General features: G+C 48.8%; 1 protein-coding gene across 11 annotated transcripts in view; it reads right to left on the reverse strand.

Moving 5' to 3' along the window:
- Nucleotides 1-20,915, reverse strand: part of RALGPS1 (Ral GEF with PH domain and SH3 binding motif 1) — a 407,684-nt gene that overhangs the window by 19,395 nt on the left and 367,374 nt on the right. For 8 of the 11 annotated variants that reach the window (XM_064291416.1, XM_064291415.1, XM_064291413.1 and 5 more), the window contains 3 exons: nt 14,347-14,473; nt 12,966-13,120; nt 10,570-10,621 (listed from right to left, as the gene is read on the reverse strand). In XM_064291416.1, coding sequence (XP_064147486.1) covers nt 10,570-10,621; nt 12,966-13,120; nt 14,347-14,473 — 334 coding nt within the window. The other 3 variants (XM_064291419.1, XM_064291418.1, XM_064291417.1) reach the window with 3 other exon arrangements.

The following is a 20,915-nucleotide window of genomic DNA, read 5'->3' on the forward strand; positions in this document are numbered from 1 at the left end:
AGGCTCACTTCTTTCCTCACTTTATTTCCTCTGAACCAGGGTCTGACAATGAATCTTTCTGTGATGACATCCCTTGCGGCTTGGTGGGCTACTCAGACACCTTCTCCTTATCTGTTCCAGATTTGTGCTCTGAACTTCTGCCTGTTTAGAGTTAGAAAGAGTCACCCTTCTCAGAGCTGGATCCTCTGGTCCGTTCTCCTCCACCTTTCTTCTCATGAGTCTTTTCTTCCCTGGCACCCCAGGACAACTTGGGATGATAATGGTATGTTCGCAATTACCAGTTCTTTAGACTGGGCATAGGTGTCTTGAGCTCACATTTCGTAAAGTCCCTGAGGCCCTGTTGCTGGTCTAGGAGGTTCTTCCTAGAAGTCTTGGGAAATTATGTTAAGGTCTCAGTAATTTTAGTCTTAGTAGAAGGAGGGACCCCATTCTTCTGTCTTAAGAGCAGAGTCCCCTAGGGCGTATACCTGTAGAAAGGTCCAAGTGATGCTATTCAGCCTCTCAAGTGCTGCTACCTTCTTTCATCATTACTTTCACCGTTTTGAGAAGTCTGTGGCTGCATACTTAACAGGCATTTGGAAGAAGTGACACTTGAACAATAGATAACTTTAAGTCAGCACCTTCCAGCCAGTCTGGCCTTTTAAACAGTCTCTCCTCAAGCTCCAAGTGCACTGGACTGGTGGGCGAGTGCATTCACCCATGGGCCAATGGGGTATATCACAAACTGACCAAGGAGTCACTATTATTGAATACTCATATGTGCCAGGACATTACATTCACTATCTTACTGAAGCTTTGTTTAAGCAATAATAGCCTCTCATGAGGAAACTGAGACCCAGCGAGCGATGTGAAGCTACTTGACTAAGGCACAAGCCAAGATTTGAACCCAGTCTGTCTGACTCTATAGCCCAAGCTCATAACCACCCTGTGAGATGTTGCCCTTCAGGGTAGAGGGAGAGTTGGGGTGTCACATGTGGTAGGATCTCCCATAGGGAGCCATCAATAAGACCCTGCAGAATGGGTTCCATGTTTGGAGCCAGCATCATGTGGGAAGCTTCCCTGGCATTCTGCTCTCAGAGGCTCCACCATTTATAAGGATCTGCCTGCAGTTCACTAAATAGGCTTTGTTGGTTTATATGAGACTGGATGGCCACAAAATTCTTAAACTGAGGATCTCCTGGCTGGGGCCACTTCCCAAGTCCCCTGGCCCCTTGGTTTCCCTGATGGGGTATTCTCCTGGTGGTTCTGGCTGCCTGGCACTTAAGAGCAGCTGACATTTATCAACTGCCTGTAAAAAAAAAAAAAAAATTTTTTTTTTTTTTTTTTACCCATGTCAACTAAGTGATTTCAATCAATCCTGTGAGAAAGGCGCTGTTCTCATAACCTGTTTAGGTGAGGAAACTGAGGCTTAAGGAGATGAAATCACGTGTCCCACCCCACTGACCTGCCATTAGAGATGGAGATGCAAGTGCTCACAAAGGGAGGCTTGCTTGCCCGCGTAAGCCAAGTGCCTGTATCAATCTAGCTGCTCTAGGCTGTGGAAGTCAGAGCCCACTCTCTCTGGGGGCTGGGACAGTGACACTGTGTCTTGAAGGGCACAGTAACGGTGAACTTCTCCCTGGGGCCAGCTTTTAGGAGAAGTAGGGTCAGGGTTGTTGTGTCCCAGGGTGAGCCCACTGCAGAGCTGAGGAGCGTTGTGATGGCACAGGATGACTCTGGCTGGGCCTGGGCAGGCTAGCATCTGCACAGAGGAGCTAAATCTTTAGCCACTACAGACAATCTGATCATTTCCCAGCTTTGAGAAGATTTGCTATTCAAATGCCCAGGGTCAGAAAATGAAAAATGAACAGTCAGTGGTTATCTGGTGAACCCCAGAAATCACTGGATTTCTCTGACTTATGTGGGGACTCTCACTCCAGAACCACAGACATCTTTCCCAGCTTCATTCTGGGAACATGTGGGCTAAACAGAATATGCCCCAGGAATGCCACTTCACTGTACCTCTCAGGGCTGTATGGTGAGGGAGGAGTTATAGTAGGCAACTGAGGCCTTTCTAGACCAGGAGCTCATGGGGGGACAAGGGGGATACAGGTTGGCAAGCAGGTAGAACATCTCAGTCCCCAAGGGTGTATAAGACGATGATGAATGTGATGATGATGATGGGTACCAGACAATGTGCTAAGCAGTATGTGTTCATTATCTCATTTAATCACACAACACAGGAGGTAGGTACCATTATTATCCCCAGCTTATAGACAAGGAATCTGAAGCTCTGGAAGGTGGAGTAACTTGCCCAAGGTCACGATGCCAGGAAGAGGAGGAGTGGGTGGTGCTGTTGAGGTGGAAGCAGCTACGGTACTACTTGGGCCAACAGCATTGTAGTGCACTCAGACTAGTCAAGGCAGGTCAGAAAGGCTATCTTCCCCTCAATCATTTTCTAGATACACATTAGGTTGTAGGTATCTTGGAGCTCAAATTTCATGAAGTCCCTGAGTGCCTGTTGCTGGTCTAGGAGTTTGCGAAGCAGGGAAAAGTCTTAGAAAATAATTACATTGAAGCTTAGTAATCTTAGTCTTGGCCGAAGTAAGGTCCTCATTCTTCTGTCTCAAGAGCACAGATACCCCTGGGAGGGGTGTACCTGTGGAAGGGTCCAGGTGATATTATTCATCAGCAGTGTCTACCTCCACCAATGAGCCCTTGATGGGAAGCCAGTCCCATTAGACCATGGTTTGTTCATCAACATTTCTCAGTGATTCAGTCTTATCTGCAGTAGGAATCTGCTGCCCTGAGTTCTGTTGGGCCCTAGGACTTCCCTTCCAGCAATGCATTTTGAAGGACCGGTAAGCCACCCACGCTTCTCTGGAAAATGTCCCTGATTCACTGAGTGGGTCCCTAGGATCCATGTTTGTACTGTATGTCCCTACCCTTCTGATAGCTGAGTGGATAGGACAATGCCTGAACCAAGCCAGCTCAATCAGATTTTCTCTCCCGGAAACTAGGAACAAGATTTGAGAGACTGCAATAGGGTCTGTGGCAGGGTGAAGCTATAACATATAAACCCATCATCCCCTCTGTGGACTGAGAAGTCCAGAAAGCTGATCTGCTGAGATAGAGTGTAAAGCAGACATGCAGACAGAAGGACATACACAAGAGTGTTTGCCCACTTTCCAGGTCTTGACTCAGAGGGGGTTGTAGGCAGAGATTTCTCAGCTAGCCATGAATCAGCAGCAGCTAACATGCAAGGCCCACTCTTGTCTGCCATGGCCTAAGGACAGAGTCAAGCAAAAGGCCCTGAGACCTAGAGGTCCGGGGACTTTTGCCCACTCTTTCTCAGGAGGATTTTCAGGGTGTAGCCTCACTTGCCAGATTTTAGTGCTTAGACCTAAGGGAATAATGCAAGAGACAGCATCTTTGAGGGAAACCAAATCAGAAGCTAGGCAAATAGTCCACCTGAGTTGCCACCCAAAGTGGCTGGGCAGAGAAGCGGAATCAGGTACAAAGCAGCAGTATGGACCTGGAGAAATGAAACCTAGGGGTGGGCAGGTGAGGGATGTGAGCCTGGGGGATTCTCTAGGCCTCAGCCACAGGTGAGGTGAGGCAGCTGAGGTCCTTAGTGATAGCTACACTGAAAACAGCCACTCTCATGGTTGCAGTTCAGCCGAGGCTGGACCCCCTCATCTCAAGGATCTCCTCCAAAGCCCTGCTGAAACACTAGAGTCTGGGGTTTGAGAGGCACTCTTGTAGCCTGACAAACCTGGGGTATCTACCATTCACTCTTATGATCTTCTCAAGGAAGGAAGTTAGTTTCTTTAAAACACTGATTTCGGGGTAGCAGGCTTGGTCTGTTGCCATGAATCCACTTTCCTGGTGTCTTCCTAAGGGTTTTAGACTATTCTTCCAGTTAAAAAGGACAAGTCAACCTCACACCTCACGCCCATCTGTCAGTGGAGGCTTGTGTGTTGCTATGATGCAGAACAGGTTTCAGTGGGGCTTCCAGACTAAGGTGAACTAGGACGGTACGACCATCTACTCTGAAAAATCAGCCAATGAAAACCCTACAGATCACAACAGTCTGATCCAATGGGCAGCGTTCTGTTGTGCATGTGATAGCCATGATTCGGGGACTGACTCCGCAGCAGCTAAAAACAACAATATTGCATCATCCAACCTTCTAAACACCCTCCTGTACCTTCAGGGACCAAAGCTGTCTGCAGCAACCTCTTAAGGGGCCCTCCCCACAGTTCAAAGTCATCCTGGAGGCGAATGGGGCTGGTGGAAATTTGCATTCATTCATTCCAGTTCAACCATCCTGTGATGACTGAATTGCCATTTGGGGACTTTTCTCTTACTCTCACCCACCTAGACCCCTGGATCACTTTCTTACTAGCAAGAGGTACCTATTAGGACATGAAAAGAGAGAGTGGAGGGAGAGAGCGGGCTGTCTCACTAGGGGGAGAGTAATTGGGAGTGTGTAGCAAGGTGTATATGGGTTTTTGGGTGAGAGACTGACTTGATTTGTAAACTTTCACTTAAAGCACAATAAAAATTATTAAAAAAAAAAAAAAGAGGTACCTACTGAATGAAACTCATAAAAATCCCAAAATGAGTTCCCCAAATGTAGCAGCTCCATCTATGGGCTAAGTATTTACTGTTAGCATCCTCCTTGTAGAGCTGAGGAATCTGAGGCTCAGAGAAGTTAAGAGCCGTGCCCAAGGTCACTGAGGGAGTAAGTGGACCTGACTTTAGGCCCCTCCCAGCATTGCTGGCAGTGTCCAGATTCCAGACTGAGACCTTTCACTGCAAAGGTACACTAAGAACTTCAGTGAATAGGACATGTCACGAAGCCCAGAGAATGGGACTCTCAGAGACACTAAGCATTCCTGGGCCATGTCTCCCATCCTGGTACACAACTCAGGACTAAGAATCCCCTCAGGCCCCAGGATCTCCCCTAAAGGCCCACTTTAGTCCTCTTTACCAAATATCCTTGGGTCTCTGCTTAACCATCACCTCTTCCAGAAGCCATCCCTGAGGCCAATCTGACAAGGGCCACCCTGTTAAACACGGCCATAGAGACCTACACATCTTCTTCATGATCCTTTATGGGCCTGGCATCATTTATTTAATCTGTCTGCTGACTTGACTGTAGGTTCTGATGAATTCCCTGTTGTATCCCAACCCTCTCAAAGAGAAGGAAGAAGAGGAACCCACTGTTACGCTTTCTTCTCCCTTCCCTCTCCTCTCTGACCACTTGATCCTCTAAGGACCTGTCTGCCTCCTGGTCATTCCACTCCCTGGTGTCACGGTCCCAGCACTCACAGGAGCAGGTCCTTCCACAAAGACTGGCAATGTCGGCCCAGAGAAGATGGATGGCTGAGTGCTTTGTAATGAACACTGTGACATTCTTTCATATTTCACTTCTTAAACAAAACTGATTATACCTTCTTTAAAAAAGTTAAAAGTTTTTTCTGAGTATAAAAGAAATATTGACCCATCAAGAAAAATTTGGCGAATATAGAAAAAAAAATAACAAAGGAAACTTACCCAATAATCCTACAACCCAGAGATAATCAAGATTAATAACAGTATGCACTTTCATACACACAAATATGTTCACCTCTATAATCCACTTTGTTTCCCCTTTAAACAAACAAACAAACAAAAAAACCTCCTTTTAAAAACCTCTGAAATTCGACTACATCATCCTGAGACCAGAAGAACTAGATGGTGCCTGGCTACAACCAATGACTGCCCTGACAGAGAACACAACAGAGAACCCCTGAGGGGGCAGGAGAGCAGTGCGATGCAGACCCCAAATTCTCATAAGAAGACCAGACTTAATGGTCTCACTGAGACTGGAAGGACCCCGGTGGTCATGGCCCCCAGACCTTCTGCTGGCCCAGGACAGGAACCATTCCTGAAGCCAACTCTTCAGACATGGATTGGACTGGACAATGGGTTGGACAGGGATGTTGGTAAGGAATGAGCTTCTTGGATCAGGTGGACACTTGAGACTACGTTGGCATCTCCTGCCTGGAGGGGAGATGAGAGGGTGGAGGGAGTTAGAAGCTAGCGAAATGGACACGAAAAGAGAGAGTGGAGGGAGACAGCGGGCTGTCTCATTAGGGGGAGAGTAATTGGGAGTTATGTAGCAAGGTGTATATAAGTTTTTATGTGAGAGACTGACTTGATTTGTAAACTTTCACTTAAAGCACAATAAAAATTATATATTAAAAAAAAATCCTCCACTGGTCTTACGGAGATTTTTAGGTCCATCTAACTAAGTTCCTTCAGGAAACCAGGGAGAATACAGTAGTGACAGATAAGAGGCAATGAAACTTTGAATCTCCTACTGTAGGGATAATATATTTATTATGAAATACAAAAAAAAAAAAAAAACCCTCTGAAATTCTTAGGCTGATACTCTTGGTCTCCCCTCAGTGCCTGACTTCCCAACCAACATAGAAGAGCACCTACTCCCTTTTGCTGACGCTCTTGACTAAAATACTCCCTCCCTACTTCATTTCTCAGAAGGCTGAGGCTGCTTGAGGTCCATTTTAGCAGTGCCCACATCCCCATCTTTCCAGTTAATTAAGTGCCTGTTTAAAATGCTGCCTCAGGCCACCTCCTTCTCCGTGGGAAGTACAGTGTGCTGCAGGGCTTTCGTTCCACCTTTGTCCCCATGGTTCAGAGAACAACTCACAGGCAGCAATCCATCCTCACCGCACTCCCCCCAGAGATTCCCTGGCTGTCTGTTTTTTGAGGGTTCTGGCCGAGGACCACCACCCTGTCCTCATTCTGGGACCAGAGGTCTTGGGTTCAGCAATAGGAGAGGGTCTTAAGGCAGGTCAGGGGGCTGAGAAAAGACCAGCACCTTCCCAGTTTTGGCTGCCTGGCCCCGACTACAGTCCCGCTTCTGCCTCTCCCTAGCCCTGTAGGCCCTGTGACCTTGCCGAGGCTGGGATGGCTGAGGAGACAGGAGCATGAAGAGCAGAAGAGGAGGGCTCCCTTTGTTCCCTATACCTTTACTCCACAGTTCCCTGACCTGCCCCGACAGAGAGCAGTGAAGCGGGTCTGCTGGGTCCAGGGGATTCCAGCATGGGCACTCTTTAAGGCCGGCTGAAGCACTGAGCACAGCCTGACCTCTCGTGGCCACCCAAGGACTGGCCACTGGGCTGTCACAGTGTGTTGATAATGAAAACTTGGCTAGATAATAGAAACTCTTCTGCTTGCCCTTCTCACAGTGACAAACCTAGTGGTCAAGATGTGCCCTCAAACCAATGGAGGTTTGTGTGGTGGGGAGCGGGATCACTGGCCACGGGACTTCCTGCCCTTCATCTTGATCTCTGGATCTGTTCTTCCTGGCCTGGCCAAGCTTATCACCAGGGCTGGGAGCTGGTAGGTGATTCACTCGAAGCTTATGGCCTCCTAAGCTTCAGGGATGTGGGCAAAGTGCTGGCCCCTACCCTAGCTGTGTGGAATGGAGAAGGCGGTAGCCTCTTCTTCTCTCAACTATCAATCCTGTGGGTGGGGCCCAGCCCTCTCCTGCACCCTTGGCCCTGGTTCCAAGGCATCAGTCCACTCATGCAGGTATAATGATGCAGAGAAAGCTGCATTCTCGGAACATCTGGTAGGAACAGCTGGTTAGAACTCCAAGGAGAGGGAGGCTCTACTTTGCTGATAAGTGTTTTGGATGCTCTTTCTCTCCATTAGGCACAGGCAGACCCAGGCTTCCAGGGAAGAGGAAATCTATCCCCTTTTATAGAGCGGAAGCAATCTGAGTTGGGGGAGAACTAGAGGGTAAAGGGAGAACCCAGCAGAGCCGATTGTTGGGTGGGGAAAAGTTAGGAATAAATGAGCCCCAGGTGGCAAATTGAAGGTCACTGAACTGTGAAAGAAAACAGCAATAGTCTAGTGAAGATTTTCAAGCTGTTTCACCACAAGGTATGTGAGGTAAATCCTCCCCTCCAACTCACCCATGGAGTACTCAGTGAAGTCTAGAATGCTCACACGCTTTGAGAGGGTGGGCTCTTTCTGGTGAACATGAACAGGGGCTAGTACAAGATTGAAATGGAGACTTGTCGGGGTGTCACAGGAGTTGGCAGGCAAAGGGGCAGTGGGCACCTAGAACGTCAGGACTGCCTTGAGTCTGGGAAGGGGCTGGAAGGGCCATCATAGCCCCACTGGCATCTCCCAAAGCCTCCTGCTCCCCTCAGCAAGGAGGGGTTGGGCCAGGAGCTAGGTCTCAAGTGAATGAGAAACAGCATTCTTACTGCATGATGGGTCCAAAGGCTGCTGGGGGCAGGCTGGGCTTCTGAGTGCACAGAAGAGTTGGTTATCAGACCAGTGCTTGGAGGAGATCCCACCCAAAAGGCACATACTATACACATCCGGATGGATAGTGAATCTAAATGCTACATTGTAAATAAAAGAGAGAAAAATAGAAACGCTATAGCTTACAACGTTCATTACTGAATTAAGTACACCATCATCTCCATGGAGCAAAGAATTCTCTATCACCATTTTCCTTCTCAGACGTAGGTACTTAGCAGGAACCGTATCTGTTACATTCCCAGTAACTAGCATGGCGCCTGACAGGGAGTAGTTGCTTAATAAACAGCTATTGAATAAATGAATGAGCCAATGAATGAATGAATAGGTCCTGGTCTAGTTGATATTCAGGATCTTGCCACTGTAACTGAGTTTTTCATCTGATGACCCCTCTTTGGTTGTGCCCTGGGAGATGTTGTCTCGCCTGTAAGCCCTCTTTTCTCAGAGTCTACCCAGGAATCTCCTGACTGGCGCTGAGAAAAGACAAATGTTTGGTCACTGGTTCTGGAGTCTGCCCCTGGTGGCTGTCTGGTCCTCACCCCTACGGCTGGGGTGCCCCCAAAGTAAGAATAGTTTGGCCTATCTGTCTGAGCTTCAAATGGGAACAGAGCAAATATTCCTCCAGGAGTCCTGCACTGGGGCCAGATGGTAAGAGCCTCTGAAGGCTCACAGCATCCTTTTCCATCCCTCCACCTTGGGCTCCACATGGACAGACTGATGGATTGGCCCTCCATGATACAGCTGCAGGCCTAACTTGTAGCCCACACAGCTTATCCTCTGGAAGTGGCTGTGGAGCACAGTGATGAAGAGGCAGGCTTGGTTGTCAGGGAGATAGATTTGGGTCAGCTCTGCCACTTACTAGATAAGTGTGAGGCAGGACAAGTCATGTCACCTCTCAGCCTTTCTATGTGCATATAACAAGAGAATATGAATAGCGACTGTGGAGGACTGTCTGAGACGATGCATGTGAGACAGTGCCTGGCCCACAGTGAACACTCGACAAACATTAGTTACTATCATGGTAAGCCCCTGTGCCCTGTGAGGATCTGTTAGGCAGGATTTACATCTTTGGTCATTTCATGATCATGGGGACCCAAGGGTACAGAAGGCTTAAGCACCAATGGAATGCATGTGTATGTTTGAGTGTATATGTGTTTGAGAGCATGTATAAAAGAGTGTGCACACATGTATGTATGTGAATATGTGCATGTGTATACTTGAGAGTATGCACACGTGTGAATGTGTATGGATGAGTGTGCATACATGTGCAAGCATGTGTGAGTATATACATGTGTGACTGTGCAAATATGACAGTGTGTGCACTTACACATATATGATGTGAGTGTGCAACTGTACATGTGTGAGAGTGTGCATGTGTGCCCGTGTGCAGAGGGCCTAGGTGTTAGTGAAGGCGCTGCCCTCAGGACAGGGCAGACCTGCCTCTCCCTGACACTCAGGGTCACTGCATTTCTCCCTGTCTCTCCTAAGTTTTTTTTCTCCTAAGGCCTAGAGCCACCACACTGCTGCGCTTCACCTTTACCTCCCCAGTGCTGCAGCTGTGGGAGTACCCTATTCACGGTGTCCCCTGTCTTCTCACAGGCCATCAGGTACCTGGCTCAGAGAAAGCACCAGTACATGCATATGCAGTGGGTGAATTCCTGAGGCTGGAGCAGACAGGCTCTCCAGGAACCACGCCCTGGCAAGGGATCCACAAAGGCACAGGGCAGCCGCGACCACCTCACTGTCACCAGTGCCTCGTGGGGTGGACACTCAAAAAATGCATGTGGAGCCACAGCACAAGGCCTGGGGTCATGTGGATACAACACTCTCAGGCCCCACCAGGTGGAGCCACGTGCCCATCTCAAGACCAGGCTGAGTCTCAGGCTTTTGGTTTCAGGAACCCATATTTGGGACCAAATTTGCTCCAAGGTCTCCTCCTGCTGCGTGGCCCAAGGAAGAAGTCACTGGCTTCAGGCTTCTGCACTGGCTCTGGGCTGAGATAAGGAGTGGGGTGGCTCAGAGCATGGAGGCTGGGACCCCTCACCACCAGGCCCACCTTGTGCTTCCTTCCTCCCCACACCCACCCCCAGGCCAAGCTGAGAGGCCACAGAGCAGCCCTCACCTGAGGCTGGGCCAGTGAGGTTGGCTGGGGAGACCTGTCCCTACCCAGAGACTGTTTTCAGCTTCTTTGAGCCCTGAGCACCTCCCCTGGGAGGGAGACTGAGCTGAGGCCACACTCACCTTTCCAGCCCTGAAGACATTTCTTCACTAAACTCTGAGCTCTCACTACTGCCTGAAAAAGGAACACAGATCAATGAGCATGGTGGCCTCTCAGAAGAGGGGCTGACCCTGGGGGTGCCCATTTGCCTAGGTCCCCAGGCCCATGCCCGTACACTCACAGAAGTGCTGGAGAAGCAGCTTCCTGTCTCTGTGGACATCAACATGACCAGTTTTGCTGCTGCTGTTTCTGACGGTGCACTTAGAGGGGTGAAAGAACCAGTCCATCCCACAAAAGCTGCTCACAGGTGGGACCTCCACTCCCTTCCCACCATCCCCAGAAGCAGCTGCCTGCCCACTGGCCTAGTATGATCTGGGTCCTCAGGCTCTGTCTTGGCCTGGCCTGGCCCCACCACTGCCTCCCTCTGGCCCAAGTGAAGCCAGCACAAGAACAGGCCTCACTGATGAGGACAGAGGCAAAAATGAGCACTTCTCTCTCCAAGGGTCAGGGCCCTGACTAGACACTGGCCACAGTGCAGTCACCTAGTATCAGACAGAAACCTCAGCGAGGGCCCCTTCAGAACCTTGGTCAGTGTAGACGGACAGAGAGGGTCTCAATTCCACTGTCCTGCTCCTCCCCCAGGCCTGCTCGGATGGGGCTAAGATGCCCTGCTTCTCAGGGGCTCTCCAAGGCCAAGGACAGAAGAGAGATTTCCTCCTGTCACGCAAGCAACAGGGGAGGCCTTTGTACTCTCCCTCAGGCCTCAGGGGCTCCTTGTTCAGTGCTCTTTGCCTGGGCCACCTGCCGGCAGTGGGAAAGGGAAAGGCAGAAGGCCTCAGGCCCCTGGAAATCAGTCGGAGCCATGGCCCTCATTACAGCATAGGAAACAGGCCTAGTTAAGTTCGACAAGTGCGCATGTACACACAGCAGCTTGCTCCAGTGCTTTCAGCTCCAAACAGAAAAACATTTTGGGTTTTCTAACTTGAGGAGCCGAGAACCAAACAATCTTGTGATCTCCCGCTTGGATACTAGACAGCATCTGATTCAGTTTTCTGTCTTAGGAATAGCAAGCCCTGGACTCAGGCACAGCTCAGAAAGTTTCCTGGACGTAAGACCACTGTTCTGCTTCCCAGCTGAAAGCTCTTCAGCTGGAATTTCCCAGAGTGGGTTCCATAGAGCCCCTGTCCCATAGGGCACTCCAAGGAAAAAGGGTTCCACGGCCAAATAATGTGGGAACACTGCAGACTCTAATGACGTCTGGGAGGATTTGTAATGCACATGAGCATGTTAAAATCTCTGAGAAGCCTGCTTATCTTTGATTAACCCAGCCTTTCCCAAACCCAGACCTCTTGTGCCAAGGTGCATCTAGGAGCCATGGGAGGCACTGTCCTCAGCTGTTACACATCCTCACTGGATCCAAATAGGATGACTTCCTCCAGAGATGGAAGGTGGACAGCTGCCCTCTGGAGTGTTATTGCCTACGGCCTCTGAGACTGGTCTAACTTGACAGGACCGTGGGACATGAGGTTCCTGCCTGTCCTCCTGTCCCCCATGCTCATGTCACCTCTATCCTACAGTCCTCACCAGATCAAACTCCCAGCTTGACAACTGTCTAACCCACCACCAGCCCAGGGAGGACCCCCTGTTAAGGGAGGCAGACAGACACACAGACATGCAGACCACAGAAGCACAGAAAGGGAATACTGTTAGAGAGTGCACTTGGCTGCCGGCAATGACGACTGGGTGGGCCCACTTTCCCTCAGTTGGCCTGGGCACTGCTGGGAGTCTGTCTGTGACCAGAGCTCAATGCCACCCTCAGTTTTCACTTCATCTTCTTCCCATCCTAGCCTCAGCAGCAGTTTCTGTCCTTTCCATTGATGTCAACACTATTTCTGGCTAAAGCTCAGAAATGCAATTTCACCCTGGAAGATCAATTTCTCATTTTCCCTAATTCTGGCTTCTCAGTGTGACGACAAATACATAGGTGAGAACCTGGTGGCATCTGAGCCCACTCCAACTGCTGTCCTGAAGCAGCTTCTCCTGCTTTGCCTGCAGGGCCCTGGGACCCAAGGTCAGCAGCCCCTCTGGGCAGCACCCAGGCTTTAGGAGTTGTCAACCTATGACAACCAGTCTCAATTGTGTCTCCGGCTGATCAGGCTAAGCAGGCTTCCACCTGTCTGCCACACCCAGGGACTGCCAATTGGATGGAGACAAACTCCAGGGCTCTTCATGAAGCCTACAAAGCCAGGAAGGGGAAGGCTTCCCTGACTCTGGGCTTCTCTGTGTGGAATGAGGTGTCACTGGGTTCCCCACGGTGATGGCACCACTGGGCATTGCACAGCCACACAGAGACAGACATGGAGCACACGCAGGGCTCACGGGCCCACCCGCCTGTCGTGTGCAGGCCAGAGACGCTTACCTAGGGAGAGTCCATTGGTGACAGCAGAGGAGGTGAGTGTGAGGCCCCTGCGGGGGCTGCGGGACTCTAGGACGCTGTCGTCCAGTAGGTGCCTTGCTTTCTCCGATGGGAATGTCGCACTTTTACTCTCAACTACACTCAACTGACACATCATACTGGAAAAGGGAAAGAAGAGAGAAGGCGAAGCTCCTTATCTAGGGAGTAACGGTGGTTCTACCTGCCCTGGGGGCCTGAGCAGATGGGGCAGCTGCAGGACAAAGACGTCTACCTGGAGCCACAGTCCAAGGCCCGGCTCTGCCACTACCATCCGCGTGACCTTGGGCAAGTCACATTATTCTTCTGAACTGCAGTTTCTCCACATGTTAAATGGGGATAATGGTACTTGCCCTGCCTGTCTCCCTGGACAGTTATGGTAGGGCTGCGCTTGTGGCTGACAGAGGCTGCTCAAGTGAACGGACGGCATCATCCTGTAGTCAGCTGGCCTGGTTCTGAAGTCACACGCACCTGGTCCAAATCCTTGCTCCAATGCTCACTCACCATGGTAAGGTACTTCAACTTGTTGAACCTCACTGGATTCGTTCTTAAAATGTATATACCAGTAATACCTACCTCAGAGACCTGCACAGGGACTCAAGGCGATAATGCTTGGCAGGGCAGCAGCAAAGGACCTAGCGGACAAAGTGCTGAATGCTGGGAGAGCAATTACTGCCCTCCTCCAGCCTGTGAGATCCTCCAGGGCCAGCCTGGAGTGGGCCAAGGCTTGTGTCATGGTGGAAAGAAGGAAGGAAGTGGAGAGGGAGGGAGGGAGGGACAGACATGTTCAGGAACCTGTGCCCAATGCCCTGAGGACACAGGCATGTCTGCCCCCTAGCAATACTGAGGACCCACACACGTCTACCAGCCGTCAGCCCCACCAGATTGGATGGCTCAGTAGATTCACTGCAGTCCTTCTGTGGCAACTGGCAAGCAGAGAGACTCTGAACTCACAAGACATGAGACACCTAATGGTGGCCTAGATGACAGTCACCCCGTGTCCACTAGACTTGGGGTTTTTCCACAAAGGAGTCACTGACTGAGCTTGGGCAAACTTTCTGGAATTTCGCTGTTGTTTCCATCCTTGGCATTCTTCCTCAACTGGCTACTGATACATGTCAGTAGTATGAAGCGTGCTCTGCTGCAGCTGCCCTCAGCTCTCTTCTGAGCCTATGCCAGTCTCAAGAGCGAGTAACAGCCAGGGATACCAAGTGCCCCCATCAGCAACTCCCAGCATGGGGTAGGGGAAAGGGCCCAGCTGGCTAGTATTTCCCAGCATTCCTTTAGGCCACACCCCTCAGCTCAATCTGATCTAAAGCCCTTGGAAAGGATCTGTTCAGTCACCCACTTGTTGCCCAAGCTGTGGCTCTTCCTGTGTCTTGGGACCGGGGGTGTGGGGAGGCTGCCAGCAACAGATGCATCAGGACAGGTGGGCCTCCGGCTGAACCTTGCAGAACTGGAGCCAGCAGAGGGGCCTGTGAACAAAGCAAAGACAGAGAGCAATCATGGGAGTAATGGTGGCAGGTAGCTCTGCAGAGGACCAGGGGTGGCGGCCCTGTGTTTAGGGTGAACACCTGGCCTGGCTGTCATAGACTAGGCAAGGTTCATATGACCTCAATTTCTTCCTACTCATTAGATATAAGCCCTCTCCCTCAAATCAGCTCCCAGAGCTGATAACTATCAGGATGGCTGTCTTAGTCATCTAGTCCTGCTGTAACAGAAATACCACAAGTTGATCAGTTTAACAAAGAGAAGTTTATTCTCTCACAGTCAAGTAGGCTGCAAGTCCAAATTCAGGGCATCAGCTCCAGCGGAGGGCTTTCTCTCTCTGTTGGCTCTGGAGGAAGGTCTTTGTGATGCATCAGTCTTCCCTTGGTTGGGAGTATCTCAGCACAGGAGCCTCAAAGGTCCAAAGGATGTGCTCTGCTCCCAGTGCTGCTTTCTTGGTGGTATGAGGTCCCTATGTCTCTCTGCTCACCTCCCTTCCTTTTTATCTCTTGAGAGATAAAAGGTAGTGCGGGCCACACCCCAGGGACACTCCCTTTACATTAGATCAGGGAAGTGATCTGAGCAAGAGTGTTATATCCCACCCTAATCCTTTTAACCACAGGCAGAGATTATGATTTATAATACATAGCAAAATCACAAAAGGGAAGACCACCACATATAGCCTAACCAAGTTGACACATATTTCTTGGGGACACAATTCAAACCATTACAATGACCATGTGTCCTGCTGTACAGTGCCCAGTGACCAGGCACAGCCCCACTGTTTAATATAGAGCCAAAGGGAGAGTGCCATAGATAGATATGGGGACCAGCCTGGCCCCCCATTTCCCCATGACATGAGTTACCTAAGGCTATCCAGCTAGTAAGTGATAGAGTTGAGACTTCAAAGTATGCCTTCTGACTCTAAGACCAGTGCCCTTACCACAGTGCCCTTCTATAGACACCTTCTGTTCTCCACCCTTTCGTTCAACAAACAGAGACTGAGAGCTTATTAAAAACCAAACCTACTGCCATCGAGTCAATTCTGATTCATTGGGACCTTACAGGACAGAATAGAGCTGCCCCATAGGGTTTCCAAGGAGCAACTGGTGGACCTGAACTGCCAACCTTTGGGTTAGCAACCATAGCTCTTAACCACTGTGCCTCCAGGGCTCTAAGAGCTTATTTGAGGAGGTATTTAATTTGGCTTTTTTATTTAATTAGGGAGAGCAGTTAGATAGGCAAGGATTCAGATCGCAGGACTGTCAGTTACAAGCTGGATGACCTTAGAGAGTGTACTTATTTCCTGAGCCTCAGTTTTCTTATCTGAAAAATGAGAATAATTAAACCTGCCTTGCAGGTTGTTGGGAGGAGTCAACAAAATAATGTGTATAGAGAGCATTTATATTTATTTTATTATCATGATTATTGCCATAACCCCTTAGCCCCAGCCATGGTGCCAACAGGAGGTCATTAGAGCCAGGGAGTTGGGGGTCACTAATCCCACTGCACACAATCCATAGACACTGAAGTAAGAGTCCACGAATCCTTCATGCTGTCCACATCACAATCACACCTTGAGGGGCACGGTCCTGACTACTGTTGTACTGTTTATAGTTTCTGTATCTTGGGCAGGGAGGCCTTAAGCGAGGTGGCCCCAGCTGTTAGCCTAGCTCTGGGTACCTGGATTACATATCAGTGATGGAAACAGGGCATCCACACAGGGGCTTAGCCACCTTCCGCAGAACGTGTCAAATGCAGAGCAAATCAAAGTGATTGCTGCCAGGCCATGCTTGGGAACTTTCCTGGAGGCCTATGAAGCATGAGGTCCATCCAGAGCTCCAGATCCTCGACCACAAGAACTTGTACATCTACAAGTGACCTAAGGGTTCCCATGTCCTTCAACTGGCTTGGGTCATCTCTATGTTAACGTCCAAAGCCTGTGAACTGTGGAAGTCCAGCTCCCTGCTGGTATTTCTGAAGATTCACGAGGCAAGAAAGCTTACATTATCTCTAGCTTTGAATTCCTGCTCCCAGCTAAATTCTCATTTCCCACTAGTTGTCTCACCTCCAGCTATTCTCCCTCCACACCCTACTCTGCACACTCACCTTCTCCTTCATTTCACTAAAGCTGTACCATCAATCCCTTTATTAGGCCTTGGTCAACTTTCTCCATTGTTCCCCTCAACAACTATTACCACATATGACCTCTCTCTTTAAGCCTCCTGTTCAACTCAGAGACATCCTCCCTTTCAAATGATGTCACTCTCCACTTCAGTGAGAAAGCTGTGGCTGTCAGGCTTAATCTCCTTCACTTCCATCCTTGCAGTCACTACAAGTACCTCTAGTCACCTTCCTTCCTGCCAGTCCTGGGAAGTGGGGGCCTCCTTCGGTCAAGGCCAATCCCTCCTCTCCAACCCTACCTGTCTCCTCTTGAGAATTTACTCCATCAATTTCCCCTTCTCTTTCTGGCTCCTCCTCCATCCTTTAAACACACTCCAGTCTCTTTTCTGTAAAATAAGGTCTTCCTCCCAGCCAGTCACACTTCCTCAGAGTGTCTATGTTCCGTGTTGCTCCGTTTCTGCTCCTCTTATTCACTATTCAAGTCACTAAAATCTGGTTTCTGTATCTAACGACACTTCCAGTGACATACCTTTTACAAAGCCAATGAACACTCATAGGTCTTCTTCTCACCAGAGCCCTTGGCATCTGATTCACTCCTTCTTGAAATGTTCTATTTCCTGTGTGTCTGTGATGTCACGCTTCCCTGCTTCGCCTTGTGCTTCTTCAATTGCTACCACTCTGTCTCCTTCATGGGCTCCTTATCCTCTAACAACCCCTCATGCAGGTACTGTCTGCACAGGCCTCTCTCTTTAGCTCCTGTTTTTTTATTTTAACCACAACAGATATGCTGATGACTCTTAAATCTTTACTATACTCTCTTTTTGCCAAGACCTTTATATCCATGATACTTCCATCTAAACTTCCCTAAGGTACCCCAGATTCAACACAGTGGAAGTTGAGCCTAGTACCTCTTTCTCTTGTAATTCCACCCTTGGCTGGAGGTACTGCTGTTCACTAAATAACCTGTCCTGGAATGTGGGGTTGTCCTTGGCTTCTCCCAGCTATGATTTGCCTTTTCTCTTCTTACTTCTTCTATTGACCATACACAATCACCAAAGACCCCAGATTTTTCACACCTATCTTGTCACTAACTGGTCTCAGCTGCTATACTTTTTTTTTTTTCTGCCTCCTGTCTGATTCTCTCAAATATAATCCCCATACAGCTTTGTGAGTGATTAAAAAATGAAAAGCTGACCGTGTCATTTCTCTCCTTGAAACTGACCACGACATGGTGTTCAAGATTCTGCCTGACCTGGTCATTCAAACTGATCTTAAAATCCCCATGGAAGAGCAAAGACCAAAATAATGAAGACAATTCTGAAGAACATAGTGTAGATCTTGCCCTACCAGATACCACAACAAAGAATATAGCAATAATAGTTCAAACAGTTTGGTACTAGGGCAGAGATAGAGAAATAGATCAACGAATCAGAAGAGAGTGCCCAGAACTTCTTCATAATGGTGTTGTCATTACAAATCAGTGGGGAAAAGAGGGTTTTGTTCAATAAATGAAGCTAGAACCATGGGGTTCTACGTGGAAAAAGATAAAATTAGATCCCCGCTTTATACTAACCAAAAAAAAAAAAAAACCAAAACACCAAACCCATTGCCGTCGAGTGGATTCCAACTCATAGTGACCTTATAGGACACAGTAGAACTGGCCCATAGAGTTTCCAAGGAGTGCCTGGTGGATTCAAACTGTCGACCTTTTGGTTAGCAGCCATAGCACTTAACCACTATGCCACCAGGGTTACAGGTGCATTAATGTCATGAATGTTGCAGTGTGATGGATTGCTTTTATATGGCCTTTCTGGCCATGGTCTTTTAACTCCCACCAAATCAATGGGTGGGACTATACCAATGAGGTGCTTGAGGACCACCAAGGGGATTGGATGGCTTGCTAATAATACAAATAAGGTGCACAGCACCCTTGTGGGGGTGGGAACATACAAATAAAGTACACGGAACCCTACCAAGGGGGTCAGTTTTGCCATCCTGCTGGGCTTAAAATGAGCCATCCCAGAGGCAGAAAAGGGGAACCTCACTACCAAGAAGAAGTGATGGGAGCAGAGCATATCCTTTGGACCTGGAGTGCCTGTGCTGAGAACCTCCTAGACCCAGGAGACAGAGAGAGAGCTGTAACACAGGAGACTGGTATGAGATGGCACAGGGGGCTTCCTAGGCCATGGAGCAAGGCAGTTATGGTGGGTGTGCTCACCCAGAGAGCTGGAGAGCTGAGTGCCTTTGGGCAGGAGGCTTGCTGGTGAAGTGGGGTGCCTCTGGGCACCTGCTGGCAGAGCTAGCTCATTGACCCAGAGAGCGAGAGAATTGAGCGCCTTTGGGCCGAGGCTTACTGGTGGAGTGGGGTGCCTCTGAACATTTATTGGCGGAGCTAAAGGGCTTTGTGGAGCCCTGGTGGCATAGTTGTTAAGAAATCGGCTGCTAACCAAAAAGGTCAGCAGTTCCAATCCACCAGCCACTCCACGGAATATGGGACAGTTGTCTGTCCTATAGGGTCACTATGAGTCAGAAGTGACTTGCCGCACCTAACAATAACAACAACAACAAAGACCTCTATAATACTTGCCCAAGCAAAGCAGAGGCTGGGCCGAGGGGCTGAGGGGCCAGAGAGAGGCCTGCCTGCAGGCATGGCTAAGAAGAGGCTATTTTGATCGAAGAACTGTATCCCGAATTGTAACCTGTTACTTCTCTTATAAAATGCCATAACTGTGACTATGGTCTGTGTGGCTATCGCCATGAATTACTGAACCCAGCAGAGAAGTAGAAAGTGCTGCGGGAGGGACAGCTAGTGTCAGAGCTAGTAAAAAGGTTGGAGAGTGGAGGTATGTCTGATTTCTGCTTCATAGGAATCAGCCTTGGGCTAATGTTGATTTTGATTCTCTTTCCCCTTGTGAAGTGAGACAAAGAGGTCAGAAGTCACCACTACTCCATTTTTACAGTTGGTGCCAGAAATGGGATTCACTGCAATGGCTCCAAACTCATGGAAGCCTGGGACATTGCAAGAGAAAGAACAAAGGGGCACGGGAAGTGAAATTTTTGATTCTTAGATGGCTGCTTTGGTTGTCGTTACTTGTAATGGGTGAAAGGAGATATTATGCAGCAGGAGAGGGGAGAAAAGCCACATCTGGAGAGGATTGGGGCAAAAACCAGGTCGGTTAAATAAGATGATTGATAGGTGGCCAGGGTTTTGTGGTTCCACCCAGCCAGAGGCCCAAGGCCATACTCAATTGAATGGGAAGATAGTCAAGGGGTGGAGGAGAGAATATGAAACTGGAATGTTTTAAAAAGGGTTTACGTGTTTATTTCAATGTACTATGGATTCTGAATGTTTCTCCTACCAGCTTGAGAAACGCTGAGCGTGTTCTTCCCTTTTGGTTTTCCATCTCTAGCTCTTTGCACATGTCATTATGATACTTTGTCTTCTTGAGAGGCCCTTTGAAATCTTCTGTTCAGTACTTTCACTTCATGAATTCTTCCTTTTGCTTTAGCTGCTCGACGCTCAAGAGCAAGTTTCAGAGTCTCCTCTGACATCCATCTTGGTCTTTTCTTTCTTTCCTGTCTTTTCAGTGACCTCTTGCTTTCTTCATGGATGATGTCCATGATGTCATTCCACAACTCGTCTGGTCTGTGGTCACTAGTGTTCAATGCGTCAAATCTATTTTTGAGATGGTCTCTAAATTCAGGTGGGATATACTCAAGGTCATATTTTGGCTCTCGCGGACTTGCTCTGATTTTCTTCAGTTTCAGCTTGAACTTGCATATGAGCAATTGATGGTCTGTTCCACAGTCGGCCATGATATTGAGCTTTTCCATCGTCTCTTCCCACAGATGTAGTCAATTTGATTTCTGTGTGTTCCATCTGGCGAGGTCCATGTGTATAGTCGCAGTTTATGCTGGTGAAAGAAGGTATCTGCAATGAAGAAGTTGTTGGTCTTGCAAAATTCTATCATTCGAACTCTGGCATTGTTTCTATCCCCAAGGCCAAATTTTCCAACTGGATTGACAGACACAGGCAATTTAAAAATTGGCTATGAAAAATGGGGGGAGATAACTGCATGAAGTAGCTGATTTATACACTTTCATGGGTTTGCTTACACTCAAAATGAGGGAGACAAAGGAAGATCCCCACTGAATAGCTTCCTCTTTTCCTGATGGGTCTGGGGACGAGAGGGTGGAGAAAAATGCTGAGAGGATTATATAATTCAGCTGTGAGTTCTGACTGCAGGAAGGATTAACTGTGGTTGTAAAACTACTTGTAGAAGCTGTAAGTATGAAAGAGCGGAC

Source organism: Loxodonta africana, chromosome 9, assembly GCF_030014295.1.
Source record: "Loxodonta africana isolate mLoxAfr1 chromosome 9, mLoxAfr1.hap2, whole genome shotgun sequence".
Classification (NCBI taxonomy): domain Eukaryota; kingdom Metazoa; phylum Chordata; class Mammalia; order Proboscidea; family Elephantidae; genus Loxodonta; species Loxodonta africana.